The sequence below is a fragment of the Ochotona princeps genome, chromosome 21 (assembly GCF_030435755.1).
Source record: "Ochotona princeps isolate mOchPri1 chromosome 21, mOchPri1.hap1, whole genome shotgun sequence".
Lineage (NCBI taxonomy): Eukaryota > Metazoa > Chordata > Mammalia > Lagomorpha > Ochotonidae > Ochotona > Ochotona princeps.
Window position 1 is genome coordinate 35,646,784 of NC_080852.1, and position 14,628 is coordinate 35,661,411.

Genomic DNA, 14,628 nt, shown 5'->3' on the forward strand with positions numbered 1-14,628 from the left:
CAGCAGATGGCTCTTAGCAACCATGTTTAGAAAGTGAAATTAAGGATCTGGTGCCATGGCTCATCCCTACCTCGCAAGATCCAGGATCCCATATGGGCACCAGTTCATATTCCAACTGCTCCACTAGCCATCTAGCTTCCTGCTTGTGGCCTGGGAAAGCAGTAGAAGATGGCTCAAGGCCTCGGGACCCTGTACCTGCGCGGGAGTCCCAGAGAAAACTCCTGGCTCCTAGCTTCAGATTAGCTCAGCTCCAGCCGTTGCGGCCATTTGGGGAGTGAACCATCAGACAGAAGATGTTTGTTTCTTCTCACAAATCTGCCTTTCTAATGAAGATCAATCTTTAGAAAGAAGGTGAAATTAACTTTAGGAATATATTTTCTGTTTGGATAGTAACTTTTCGTCAGGAATACCTGCATTGTGCCTAGGTAGCATAAAACAGTTGGAAAAGTAGATTCCTACCCAAACTGCTCCAAACATACTTAAATATAAACAAACAACTCATGAGAGTATCCTATTTTAAATCTAAATGAATGAGATTAGGTTTAGTTCTTTAGTCACACTACACTTGGTTCAGGTGCTTAGGAGTATGCACATGTAGTGCTGCAGTGCTGGGAAGTAGCATAGCTCTTGGTGACCTTATCTTGTGGCCCTACGTCACACAGTCTTCCAACTAGACACTAAAGGATTGGCCATACATTCTTCACAGGTGTACATTAACCTCTAGGAGATTCTCTGCCAGTGGTAAACTTGGGAGCAAACAGTGGCGGATATGTCTGAGGAAAACATGGCTATTTACTCATAGTTTTGTAGCACTAAGAAATGTTTTAGAGTGAGGTTTTATCTTCATTATAACCCCTCCTTTAGACTTCTGTGTGTTTTGATATACTCATTTGAATTGGCTCAGTAAATCACTGTGCCTACTTGTCAAAATCCCAAAGGGACACATTCCTAGGAGATTGCTATAGTGTTTAGTTATACATTTGTCCCAGTTGTCTAGGGTCATTTCTTCCCTCTGAAAACCAGCTTTCAGTGCACAAATGCTGTTCAGCTGTCTGGTAGCCTGTAAGATGAGGCAATAGAATTTAGAATTTGAACAGGGAAGGTTACTGGTCTTTACAGTTACACAACATCTAATAGCCAGGCCATGTGTATGTTTCCTTTGAAGCCAGTCAGTTGAGCAACATTGATTGTATTTCAAGAGTTCGTGAAAAACTACCTGACTGAAGTAAGTGATGGTAATTGGAAAGAATTTGTTGACTTGCTGTGCTTGAGTGAGGTCAGATGAAGGTCCCGTTGGTCATCTACCTCGTCTGCCAGCCAGTGGCTGATAGGTTTGGCTGGTATAAGTTGTGGACATGTAACCTTCGTGTCTGCTGTGTGTGCTGATGGGTTGGTGTTAGTGTCTAGGGAAAAATGGACAATCAAAGTGTTCAGTTGAATTACTTAACATTTTTATTGAAACATGTTACCAAAGCCTAGGATTAGTGAGTATATCTTAATATATCCCAGAGGATATCTGTAGATATTTGTAGATAGGAAATGGGTTTTTAAAGGTATAGAAGTTACCAGATAATTGATTTCTTGCTTATACTCAACAGCTGCTTTATCCAGTGTATTTCTGAGATCAGGTGCGTTCAGGGTGGTATGGCTGTAGACTATCCAGTGTATTTCTAACTGTCATTATCACCCCAGCTCTGAGAACGCATACAGTTAGTGGCATTTTGGCCTTATGTAAGCATTTCCCCTGGGGTATACTGTGTCCTCTTTTGTCCCTCAGTGGTCCTTATAAGAATTAAGTTTCCCTGAGCTGGACATTGGATTGTCTGCTTTTCGTTTGCCCCACCTTCACATGCAAGGTCATAGTTATTCAGGGTCATTTTTAAAAAGCAGTAGTAAGCCCTGCTAAGCCTGGGCCTCAAATGTTGTGAAACTTGTGCTGCTGTCTCTGTGGGACACATGCTTTTATGTCTTCTGTCTGAAAATAGACTTTGTCTTCAAAATTCTGGCTCTTTCAATTTGCAGTATATATAGGTTTTCACTATTATACTCCACTTTATTCCTTGTATTTTTTTCCTCTTCATCAGACTTTTTTTTCTTAAGGTTTATTTCTATTGGAAAGGCAAGTTTTATATATAGATAAGGAGAGATACAAGGAAAAGGTCTTCCGTCGCTGGCTCACTCTCTGCAATTGCCAGAGCTGAGCTGATTTGAAGCTGGGGGCCAGGAGCGTCTGTTTCCCATGTAGGAACAGGGACCCAAGGATTTGAGCTGTCTCTGCTGCTTTGCTAGGCTGTAAGTAGGGAGCTAGATGGGAAGTGGAGCAGTTGGGACACGAACTGGCGCCCGTATGAGATTCTCAGGCTTGCAGCCTTTCTAAAACAGCTGCTCAGTTTTGATCATTGCCTCTGTTGATCAGAGGGGCACATTTCCTTGACTTCTGGCTATCTGCATAATATACCTACTGGCAAAGGAATAATCATAGACATCTGGGAGTTTGTTTTAACAAATATATCTTGACTCAAGTACCTTCCCTCTCCTCTTGTTCTTTAATGTTTATTACTTATTTTCTTCTGGAAAATGTAGAGAAACAGAGGTTTTTCCATCCAGTGTTCACTTCCCAGTTGCCAGCAGCAGAGCTGGGCTGGGTTACCTGCAGGAGTCTAGAGCTTCATTTGGGTCTTTCATGTGGGTGGCAGGAGGCCAGGCGCCTGAGCTGTCCTCAGCTGCCTCCTGGGATGCATTCTAGCCAGCTGGATCAGAAGCGGGGAAGCAGGGAGTCTGGCTAGTGCTCCTGTATGGAATGCTCCACAAAGTCTGTCCTTTGTCTTGGATAGCCTTTCCAGAAGTGGGATCACTGTGTCAGTGAGGTGTTCCTTTTGATATTTTGTGATGGATTTTGTCACCTCAGTGGGACCAGTTGATACTACAAGTGAATCTCCCTGATGGAGGATCCAAGTGATTTCTCAGGGACAGATGATCAACAGGTTTCTGTCCTGTGTTACACCTGTACATGGCCTGAAGTTCAGTTCAATCCTCTGTACTGCCGCTGCTTCTCCTTACTCCAAGACCAACTTCTGTTCCTTAAAAATCAGCCCTTTTATTTTTCTCTCTGCTTTGACAATTCAAGAGCCAGTCCAGACACTTAGATACTATATGATCAAGAGGACAGCACTGGACCTGGTGCAATGGCTCAATTGGCTAATCCTCCCCTTGCAAGCTCCTTAGTGCCATATGGACACCAGTTCATGTCCTGGATGCTCTGTTTCTCATCCAGCACCCTGCTTGTGGCCTGGGAAAGGAGCAGACGATGGCTCAAAGCCTTGAGACTCTGCACTGACATGGGAGACTCAGTAGCAGCTCATGGCTTCTGAGCTTTGGATAGACTCTGCTCTGGTCATTGCAACTATTTGGGGAGAGAACCAGTGGATCATTCTCTCTGCTTCTCTCTCTCTGTAAATCTGCCTTTCCAGTAAAAATAAGTATTTAAAAAAATTTTTATAGAAATATAATTACACTTTTACTATAGGTCAGAAAACGAAATGGCCTGGAAATCTGATACGTTACGAAAGTTTACATCCTAATTGATTTCATTAAATATTACACATTTTTAAAAAATTATTTTTGATGATTACATAGTTGAGAAGGATGCATGCCCATGTGGACCCTTGATTAGGGTGGGAAGGGTAAAGGAATATGGAAAAGTTGATGAGATTGTTGTTTTCAATTTTCTTTTTCTTCATCCTGTATCGGGGAAGAGGGAATAGGAGGGGAGAAGCCGCGCTCAGCATCCCAACTGCATCAGTACCCAGGGTTGGGAGTCGGCCACCCAATGTCATCCCAGGGTCCCCAATATGGAGCATACTCGAGAGTACTCCTCAAGTGGTTTTGATAGTTCTGAAATGCTGTTGATTTCATTGCTGCAAAGATGAGGAAATCTTTCCAAGGTCTGTTGGCTGGCATAGTCCACCTTAGAGTCTCCATTCGCCCAGATATTTGCTATCAATACTTAGCTGGGGTAGTTGTCCAAACTCTTCTTCCTGCCGTCTTCTGCTATGTTACTAGATGTCCTCTGCAAGCCCCAATGGACTGCCGTATCCCCCCACGTGCATCCGGGCGTGCCGTCCACTGCACCAGCTTCAGCAACTGAGGAGGCCCAGTTCTTACGCATGCACCCTACAGTCAGACCACAGGTCCTACGATTTTCCTTGTGGTTGGAATTCTGAGTCCAGTAGTTCGGTTTCACAGTTCCCCAGAGAAACCTTGTCTGAGGTGACCCCAGGCCTGATTGTTGAGTGAGCCAGCTAGTATGGCATCTCTCCACTCCATCACCCAGATCTTGCTGTTGCTGGATTGTTTGTGTCTCCAACCCCATCCCTTTCAAGCCGGTGGATACTGTGGCCCAGCTCAACCCTGCCTACCACCTTCTCAGCCCTCCTGTACACCAGTGGGAACTGCAGCCCAGACAGAGCAACCCTTAATAACCCCCAAGCTCACTGGTGGGAGCTGCATCCCTTCAGGGCTTTCCAATTAAAAAAAGGTCAGTATTTATGAATCTTCCCAATCCTACCCTCATGACTTTCATTCAGTGTCCTATCTAGTCTTGAACTTGCTCATAGTTAGCACTTGGATGTTTGTGTTGGGACTCACTGCCCTGAAAAATGATTGTGACTGAGAAGCAGGGAGAATGAGAAATGGACAGTAGCGTAACAAAGAAAGGCAAGACCAGACAATCTAAAGGAGCATGGTTTTACTTCAGGTGTGTAGTGTACATTTCATTGTAACATATTTGTAGACCAGTTTTAGGAAAGGGAAGAAAACAACACTCTTCTAACAATCTGTACCCCGAATTTTCCCTTAGCTTCCTTTTTAAAAAATGTAATATTTATTTATTTTTATTTGAAAGTCACATAGAGAAGATCTTCCATCTTCTGCTTCACTCCCCAAATAGCCACAATGGCCAGAGCTGGGTTGATATGAAGCTGGAGCCAGGAGTTTTTTCCGGGTCTCCCACATGGGTGCAGGATCCCAAGGATTTGGACCATCCTCTGCAACCTTTCCAGGTCATAAGCAGGGAGTTGGATAGGAAGTGGAGCAGCTGGGACATGAACCAGAGCCCATATGGGATGCTGGTACTTGCAGGCAGAGGATTGCTTACTAAGTCATCACGCTGGCCCCCTTAACTTCCTTTCTTGACAGGTACCCTTGGTTTTCCCAAGGCCCTTTGAGGACTTTTCCTCCATGTTCTGCTTGCATCTCACTTAGATCACCAGCAGTTTTCTGTATCTGTGCCTTCTAATTACCCTTGTAGGTGCACATGGGACTGGAAATTTCTTTTTTGACTGTTGGCAGAAATCAGGGTAAATGGGGGCTGCTCCCCTTACTGGCACACCCTGAGAACCCTGAACATCTGCACGCTCCCTCCCTCCATGCTTCCTTCCATCCTGTGCCACTGCCACAGGCCACTTCATAGCCCACATGCCTCATTTGCTTGCTTTTTGATGGTGTAGGTGTGGACATGAATGTTCCTGCTAAAAATAGATCTTTCTGTTACTGGGATTGCTTTTATTTTGAGGAGAACTGGAGAATCAAAATGTTCAAATGAGGTATTTAGTGTTCTGGTGAAAACCAGTTACTCTGTCCTAATTTGATGTACCTTGCGGTGTCTTGGAATCTTCAGTGTTTACACATCACCTGCAAGGTCAAATCCATGCTTGAAATCCTGCCTGGTCCCTTCCCTCCCCCAAGTCTCTAACCCGGGGCTGCATCTAGTCACTTCCTACACTACATGCTAGGCTGAAGGATGCCTTTGGCCCATGTATAAGGTGTGCTGAGCACCTGCATCATTTGTCCTTTCCTTGTGGGTCAGTTGGACTTTTGTGGTCTGTAAGTGGAGCAGTCAGAATGTGAACTGGTACCCATACGGGATGCTGGTGCTACACCACATCACCAACTCTTAACAATGTTTTGAGGCCACTTTCCCAGCTTCACCTGCTCTTCTGCCCCAGACCCTCTGGACGACACCCTCCTGAGGTGTTTGCAGTCCCAAAGCTCCATGCGACACACATGTCAGTTAACTTTGTACATGCGCTTCCTTTGCCTTAGGAGACCTATCCTGTCTGCCAAGTAACTTCTTATCTTATTGGTCACCCCCAAAGTTTCGTTCATGGGCCAGTGCTACTTCCTTATAACTTCTTTCTTTGGGTATCCGTATTTCAGTGGCCTTTACATTTTTTTTGTAATGTGACACTTAAGTATAATGAGTCAGTTCTGTAACTCTGTTCTTTCTATTATGAGCTATTCAAGGCAAGAGAGAAGTCGGAGAGATGAAGTAATGGATGACGATAGTAGTTGGAATGTAAGAAAGTGGGAAGAAATGGTTTAATCTGGCTTGCAGTCAGTTGTAGATAATGTTTGATGGTAGAAAAAGAAATCAATAAAGTGACTTACAGGTACTAGGAGTTCATTCTCCAGAGTGAAAGAAGTGTAAAGATGTTTGGTTAAGTAAGTGAGGATGCCACAATGTTATCTGAAATACTGACTCTACAGATCTGTGTGGTTAACTTTTTTTTTTTTTTTTTTTTTGACACGAGCTCTCCTTTGCTGATTCACTCCCCTATACACCATGGGTTATCTATACATTTAACAAAAAAGAGAATTTCTTTAAAAATGACCTTTTGGTCTGAATACACATTTCTCCTAAGAAGATGTGTAATGACCAGTAAGTGCATGGAAGGATGCGCAGCATCCTTAGTCATTAGGGAAGTGCAAATCAAAGCCGTAGTGAGTTATTGCTTCACCAACACCAGGATGACACTGGAATCAACAACAGTATTGCCAAGGAGCTCCCATGACATTGCTGGTGTGTAATGACCTGGAAAGTGATACAGACACTTGGGAAAACGGTCTGGAAGTTCCCCAGTTACACATGGAAGGACCATGTGTCCCAGCAGTCCTACTAAGTATATACGCAAGAGAATTGAAATGGACATCTACGCAAATATTGTTCATAAATGTTCAGAGAAACACAATGCATTATCACCCCAAAGTAGAAACATCTCAAAGATCCAGAAAATGTCACTAGTAAGTTGTGACATACACATACGTTAGAATAGTATTCTGTCATAAAAGGGAAGAAAGCATCAGTACGTTCTGCAACAGGTATGAATCTTATGAATGTTATACAACATGAGAAGAGCCAGTCACAGAGCCATATGATGTGTAAGTCCACATATATGAAATGACCCAAGGAGGCAAATCTATAGAGATAGAAACTAGATTAACAGTTGATCAGAGTAATGGTTAGTGATTGATAATGGTTTTCCTGTTGGGGTGATGAAAATATTCTAAAACTAAATGGTGCTTTAGGTTGTACAATTTGAATATACTAAAAAACGGTAAAATCTGAATTGCATGGAAAAGTATGCCTTAATCAACTTTTATCTGTAAGATATATGTTCAAAATTAGCCTCAGAAAAATGGAGGAAGTTCCCAGATGAATTAACATCTGAAGGAATATGTTAGCCATTGCCTCTACTTCATCTGAGTCCTGACTTAGAAATAAATCTAGCCTGCATGGTGAGGTGTAGTTGCCCAGATGGCCAAGATTCTGAGTGCTTACTTTGTACTGTAGATTTCCGATTTCCAGAAATCAGTCATTTTTTGAGCCTGCAAAGAAGAGGAAGAGAGATGATAGGGATAATTAAACAGATGTAGGAATCACTTTGTTCAGAGCAGCAGAGTGTTGGAAGGATTGGCTCTGAGTGAACTCTGAAGGAATCTTATGGAGTCTTGGTGCATAAAAGTCAGAAGATCATGGACAAAGGCTTGAAAAAAGGTTATATGCCTGCAGTCTGTGGACAAGTGACTCCACACCAAGACCATGCTACCTCATCAGCAGAAGGACAGAGATGATGGCCTTTGACCACAGGGTGGGTGCGTGGCTCAGACTGAGCTCCTGCTCCAGGAATAGATGATGTGTCCTGCAATGGCCAATCCAAGTTTGTTCCAGAGCATCTCCTTTGCTAAAGAAAAAGATGAGGATTGTCTGGGTAGAGGAGGGTCATGGATGTGCAACCAGGAAGGAAGGTTGTTGACATGTCTGCGTCTCTTACAGAAATAGTTGGAAGGAACTGGCAAGAAGCTGTCTGCTTTTAGTAGGTAGCAGTAAAGCAAGCTTGCCAGTTTGGGCCAACAGGTGGGTCGAATAACAGGGACAGCTCATCCCAACTGCCTTGATCTGAGGAAGTCCTCTGTTCTGAGCTTCCCTCAAGTCAACCGTTCCTCTGGGCTTGGGTTTCTGATTCTGTTTTAGTCTCTATCCGTTTTGTAAGGTGTGAGATGAAGAAGTGATTTTCAGTTGTATAAATGTATGTAAGGTGGACGTGTTCATGGAAAATGTTACTATCATGTTCATTTGGTGCAGATGAATGAAACTTCAAGCAGCGGCCTACAAATAAACCATATTTTGGATGTCCGTTATGTTAAAAATCACTAAATGTACTGCTACTCATCCAACCCAGATATGAGCATGCTCATCTGTTGAATGTGCCTGTTACCACAAATGCCCATCTGAGGAGCCCTAAGTAATTTTGCAAAATGGGAAAATGTTTATTATTGATTTCCTCCATATCTCAGGTGCACACCTTCCTCCCTCAGATGTCTGACTAACTTTCTTCTTTCCCAGCCTTTCCATTCCCCCAGCACCTCCGAGGTCCTACCCTAGGTACTCAGTTTGTACAACTCTCCCTAGAGCTCTTGTGGAACCTCCTCCCCTTGCCCTTTCCAAAGTGACTCACTAATGAGTTCTCCCTGGCAGTGTCTCTGGGAAGATAAGGGAGGGGGAGCATGATTTTGTCCTCCCACAGGCAGTGACCAATTGTTGCCTTGCCTTTGTGTATAGGAACCGCTGACTAAATGACCTGTGAGGGCCATTCCAGTATGTTCCAGCCTGTCTCCATGGCTTCTCCATAAGTAAGAACTTTGGCTCACTGCCACCAGTCTGTCAGAGCACTCTGACTCTTCATACCTCAAGTTTCTGTTCTGTGAGACAGCCAGTATCACCTAGCAGCGTTGGTGCTTGGGCACCATGAGCGATTTCAAGAGTAACCGAGAACTGTACCTGCAGTATGCCGCCATGGCCCCCAAGCTGCTGGCCCACATCTCCAAACTCTTCACATACTTCAGGAAGAAAGGAATTGCTGTACCGAAGGGCATCAGAAACTTTTTTCAGATCACTTGGGAGGAACTCATCAGCACCCTTGAAGTACCTACACCATCAAAAATCCCAGGCCTGGAAATCAGCTTTGGATCCCCTACTGTGACACTGGCAGAACCAATCCCTGTGCAGGCTCCCACACAGAAGAAGCTGCCAGTGCAAGCACTGCCACTGATACTACCAGTGGTTACCAGGACAATCAAACCCTCCCTCTCCCCTGGGCCACCCTGTCCCATGTCCTCCATCCAGGAGACTCTGGACAAGTTTCAACGACAGTCCATCCACTTACTGACCGAGCTCCTCACCCTGAAGATGAAGGTTATGGTGGAGTCTGCATCTGGTAAGGCCCCAGACTCTTCACCTTTCTGGTACAAATATTTGTGTGTGTGTGTGTATGTGTGTGTGTGTGTGTGTGTGAGAGAGAGAGAGAGAGAGAGAGAGAGAGAGAGTCATCCCATATACAGGTACAGGATGAGCATCCTTAATCCAAAGTCTAAGATATACCTGAAGGCAAAATCTTGAACACTGAGGTGATGCCACCAATGGAAAGTTCTAATGTGACTTCATGTGAGGAGCCATAGTCAAAACATAGGCACACTAGAAAGGTTACTAAGTAATATATCAGGCTGTGGGTATAAGATGTTTATAAAACATAACTGTATTTTCTGTTTAGTCTTGAGCTCTATCCCCAAGATACTTCAGACATGCCACCCATCAGAAACACGGCCAGATGTAAGCATTTCAGATAAAGGATGTTCGATTGATGTATCCCAGAGATGTAGTACGTATGACATCCTCAGGTCTGCTCGAGGATCACTCTTCCCTCTCTGCCAAGCACTCTCCTGTTTTCCCTCCCATTCCAGGCCTGGAGTGGAAGGTTAGCACGAAAGTGTGAGGTCAGACGTGTTGGAAAACAGTTTGTGGTTATTCACAAGTAGAGAGCCCCGAGGAGAGGGTGATCTGTGAAGTTTGCAAATCTGGATGTTCCATTGATACATGGCCAGATAGACCGGTGCAGCTAGAACTGGGGAAAGTTAGGAGAACCAGGCTGCCTCCTGAGTGAGGGCATCACCCAGTATCAAGGCTGGGACCTAGAACAGCATCCCTGCTTGAGCCTTTCCAACACTGCATCGCTTCCAAAATCAGGAGCTTCATCCCCTAGCCCTGCTCACAGGGAGAGAGACATTCAGAGGAACAGGGAGCAAAGTGCCTCCTGTTGCATCTTGATGCTTGAGACCCTTTCGTTTGGAGGCCCTCACAATTGCTTACTCCAGGATTAGATTTTTCTCTGTTATCTCCTGGGGAGTTTACAGAGATTCTTTTCGAAATGCATCTGTCCTGCGCTGGAAATAAATTATTTAACCCTCAGTCATTCTTTTAGTTGGTGCCAACCCCCAGGATATCTCCAGGCGCTTTGTGGAAGCCAGTCAGCTGCTGCATCTCAATGCCAAGGAGATGGCCTTTAACTTCCTGATTGGCACAGTCGGGAGAAGCGGCTACAATGAAGGGCAGACAGGGAAAGGTAGGTACTCAAGCTCCTGCTGTTGGGTGAAAAGTTGAATAATATTGACAGCAGTACCACAGAAGCGTGGAATTCCCAGTTAGAAAGTTGGACCTTTCTATGAGTCAGAGTAGCTGTGGAGTAAGGAGGCTTCTCAAATGCTATGGGTAATTAGCACAAATAGATAGATTAGCCCAATTCTTGTGGAGAGCAGGACATGGGGTATCTCTGTGCTGGGAAATGTCTGTGCCTTAGAGTCCAGCACTCCTAGATCACTCACTGGAGTTGTGCTTCTCAAACTATCTGGGGGGAAGGACCGATTTTACAGTGCACAGTCTGTATGGACCAGTCCTTGTATAAAATGCTGCAGTCGGATTGTTCCAGAAGTCTCTCATGCCTACCTTGGTGTTTGTACTCACTTGGTCATGGCCTGTGTGTGTAGAGGCTAAGGTAAGAGTCGCCCTGCCAGAGATCATCACACATGTGTGCAACAAGTTCTCTGTGAAATTGTTCAGAATGGCAAAAAATACAGTAGAAACAATCTAAGTATCCATCAAAAGGAGAAAAATAATTATTATCAATTTACACAGCAGAACATAGTGAGCAGCGAAGATGAATGAACCACCAAAGCACACATCTTAGTACAGACAAATCTGGAAAAGTGGAGTTAATCAAAGGAAAAAACCAAAGTTATGAAAGTTTAAAAGTGCAAATAATAAGTATTATAAATACGTTATTCAAAGTTCAAGCATGAAAACATTCAGGGGACAATTGAAGGAGGTGGTCTCTGGAGAAGTGGGATGCATGGTGGGATGTGGGAGAACGCAGTTCAGTTAGATCTGTAATGTTTTATTTCTTAGGTTCTTATGGTTAACTTAGTGGGTGTATGTATTGATGTAGGGTGGGGACACTAAACTCTACCCTTGTAGCACATTTCAGATGTGTATGCTGTAATATTAGTCACTATGCTGTTACATTTTTCCAGAATTTTGTCATTTTATAACTGGTGTCTATGCCCTTTGACCCATTTTCTCCATTTTCCTGTCTCCCAACACTTGACAAGCACAGCTCTATTCTCCATAAGTTCACCCTTTTTAGATCTCATACATAAATGGAGTCATATAGTGTCTTTCAGCCTGTACCTGGACCGGCATGTCCTCCTTGTTGTTACAGATGAGGTTTCCTTCTTGTTTGAGGCTGAATAGTATTTGTTGTACATGCATGAAACATTCTGAATTCACACATGTTGATGCATTTTGACTGCTGTGGATAAGGCTGTAATGAGCATAGTATAGCAACTCTGTCTTGAACAGACTTGTTTCCTTTCTTTGGATATTTACCCAGAAGAATGGTTGTTGGAATGTGCGGTTGTTCAGTTTTTAATATGTTGAGGAAAGTGCATCCTGTTCTCGCTCATGGCTGTACCAGTCTACACTTCCACCAACAGTGTGCTAATGTTCTGTTTTCTTCATGTGCTCACCATTACTTAGTTTTTGGTAACAGACATTCTAACGTGAGGTGATACTACCATTTGGATGTGAGCTGATGTCTCATTGTAGTTTGATTTGTGTTTTCCTGACATGTTAACGGATTTTATTCCATTTCTATTAGCATTGATACTTGTTAGTTCTCATTTCTGCTATGTTAGAGGTATGGAAAATAGTTCTAGTTTCAACATTTGGGTCCTTAGCAAATATTAATTTTTTAAAATGTTTTATCATCCAGTGTGAAGTGCTGATGTATTTTATTCATGAAATCAAATTTGCCATTTTTCACTGAATTTGAATGATTGATGTAAAGTGGATTGTGCACCATTTTCTGACAATAGTTTTGTAACTTATTTGGAGTTAAAATGTCGTGGGACAGCTGGTTAGTAAGTAAAGGGACTGGCATTGTGGCACAGTGGATTATATCACTGCCGGTGATGCCTGCATCCCATACGAGTGCCAGTTTGCGTCCCAGCTGTTCCACTTCTGATTCATCTCCTTGCTAGTATGCCTACAAATAGGATATGACCTGGCTGCTGCAGCTGTCTGGTTAGTAAGTCAGTTAAAGAAAGGTATCTTCTCCCTGTCTTTCCCTCAATCTTAATAACTTTTATAACTCTTGGTGGCTGAAACTACTCCAAAAGGCAGAGCCCTGGTGCCTGACAGTGTAAAGAAGGAGCTCCTACAGAGAATAAAAACATTCCTTGCTCAGCATGCCAGCCTTTATGATTGAGTTAGATTGTGTTGTTCTGTGATTTTATTTCTGAAAGTAAAACTTGTCATAAATTAGAGGTCATTTTCCCAAAATAAAATCCTTTTTTGTATAATGGTATACAGTTTTCAGTACTGATGTATACATTGTACTGCTTTTTCCCCCTAAATGTGTTATTTTAATCTCATGAATGACTTTGAAAACACTTTTGTAACTTTATAACTCTGCCCTTAAAATGAATAAATACATCTTTTTTAAAAAATATTGAGAAATTAACAGAAGAATAGAATTCTTTGATTCAAAGCCAAAGTATACCTCAAGAAGGAATGCTGGCACACTGAGTATGAACTCCTCACCCCAGCAAAGCTTGAGACCATCCCTCTGTATGATCCCACATAGCAAGAGGTGTCTGCGGTGGGGCTTAATCGAATATTTATAAGGGACAACTTGTACCCTGTTTTGGAGGTTTCCATAGTGTCATGATGTCAGGCGTATGACTGGATTAGGAATGTCAGCCAGGGTAGTTTTATTAGAATGATATTAATCAGCCACACATCATCTTAAGGGTTGCAGTCAGCAAGAATATTAGTTCCATTTGGCCAGCACTCTGTCTGAGTGGGAGTTTCATAGAAACTGATTTTCTGCTGTATGGAAAACTGGAGTGGGAACTTTCAGCAGAGCTGTGGAGCTGCAGGGATTACAAGCTCAACTCCTCCTTGCTGACTACCCCTTTGCTTATATCAGATTTATATCTAATGAATGAACTCTACCTTTGACGGTGGGAAGAAGCAAACGCCATGGTAAGATTTATGTAGAAATAATGAAGATTTTTGACTATTGATGAGAGTGCTAAGTTGTAATTTGTAAATAGCCCCATATCACATGTCTCTAAAGGTGGTGTCATTCTGCAACAGGCCTGTATATTGATAAAAGGGAAAGGAACAACCTTACTTTCCCTCCAAGGTTTGTTCTTTCAAGCTGGTCAGCAGTAACATCAGCATTTCCCAATTTTATTATGTCACCTTTTGTCCCTGCTTTGGCCTCACTTCCATCTTGAGAAATGACTGAGGCTGGAGGCACTGTACAAGGGAATCTTAAAGATTTCCCTTAATTTACATGATTCCTTGCTGTGTATTTACAAACCCCTTTTTCTGGATCTGGCAGTTTTATAACAATAGGATATTTAGAATATCTTGTCCAATATATGGATAGAAAAGTTACATTTATGACTTAGAAACTTAAAATTTGTTGAAGAAAAATTGCTCTTTCTTCCTCTGCAGATTCCCCTGTGAATTACTCTGCCTTGGGTGTGAACTCCCCCTACCAGCTGACTTACCAGCCTTCCACAGCCTGTCTGAGCTTTTCCCTCTCAACTGGGAAGGATATCAGGAAGAAAATAGGTGAAAATAGTTTCCAATAAGATCTCATGACCCTCGTTTAGAAGGACAGGAGTGTGGGCTAGAAGACTGGAAGGTTGCCGTGCAGTGTCTGTAGGTTTTGGGGTTGATGAGATTGTGTCTTCTGGAATTGAAGGGTCGTAGCTGCCCTGGCTGGAGACCCAGCAGAGATTGACCCAGATTGTCTCCCAGAGAAGCCCTGGAGCCCCACCACCACGTGGTCTCATCATTTCCATGTGCCTGTGCCCTCCAGTCACTGAAATGCACTTCCCCTCCCTGGCACCTCCCTCCACACCGTCCCCCTCCTTCCTCCACAC

At 43.3% G+C, this 14,628-nt stretch overlaps 1 protein-coding gene across 1 annotated transcript in view; it reads left to right on the forward strand.

The window, feature by feature from the left end:
* Nucleotides 1-973: 973 nt before the first annotated feature.
* Nucleotides 974-14,628, forward strand: part of LOC101534702 (uncharacterized protein C3orf20) — a 34,317-nt gene continuing 20,662 nt past the window's right edge. The window contains exons 1-4 of the mRNA XM_058678392.1: nt 974-1,225; nt 8,900-9,554; nt 10,596-10,736; nt 14,195-14,323. Coding sequence (XP_058534375.1) covers nt 9,086-9,554; nt 10,596-10,736; nt 14,195-14,323 — 739 coding nt within the window. The 5' untranslated portion in view covers nt 974-1,225; nt 8,900-9,085. The remainder of the gene's footprint in view (nt 1,226-8,899; nt 9,555-10,595; nt 10,737-14,194; nt 14,324-14,628) is intronic.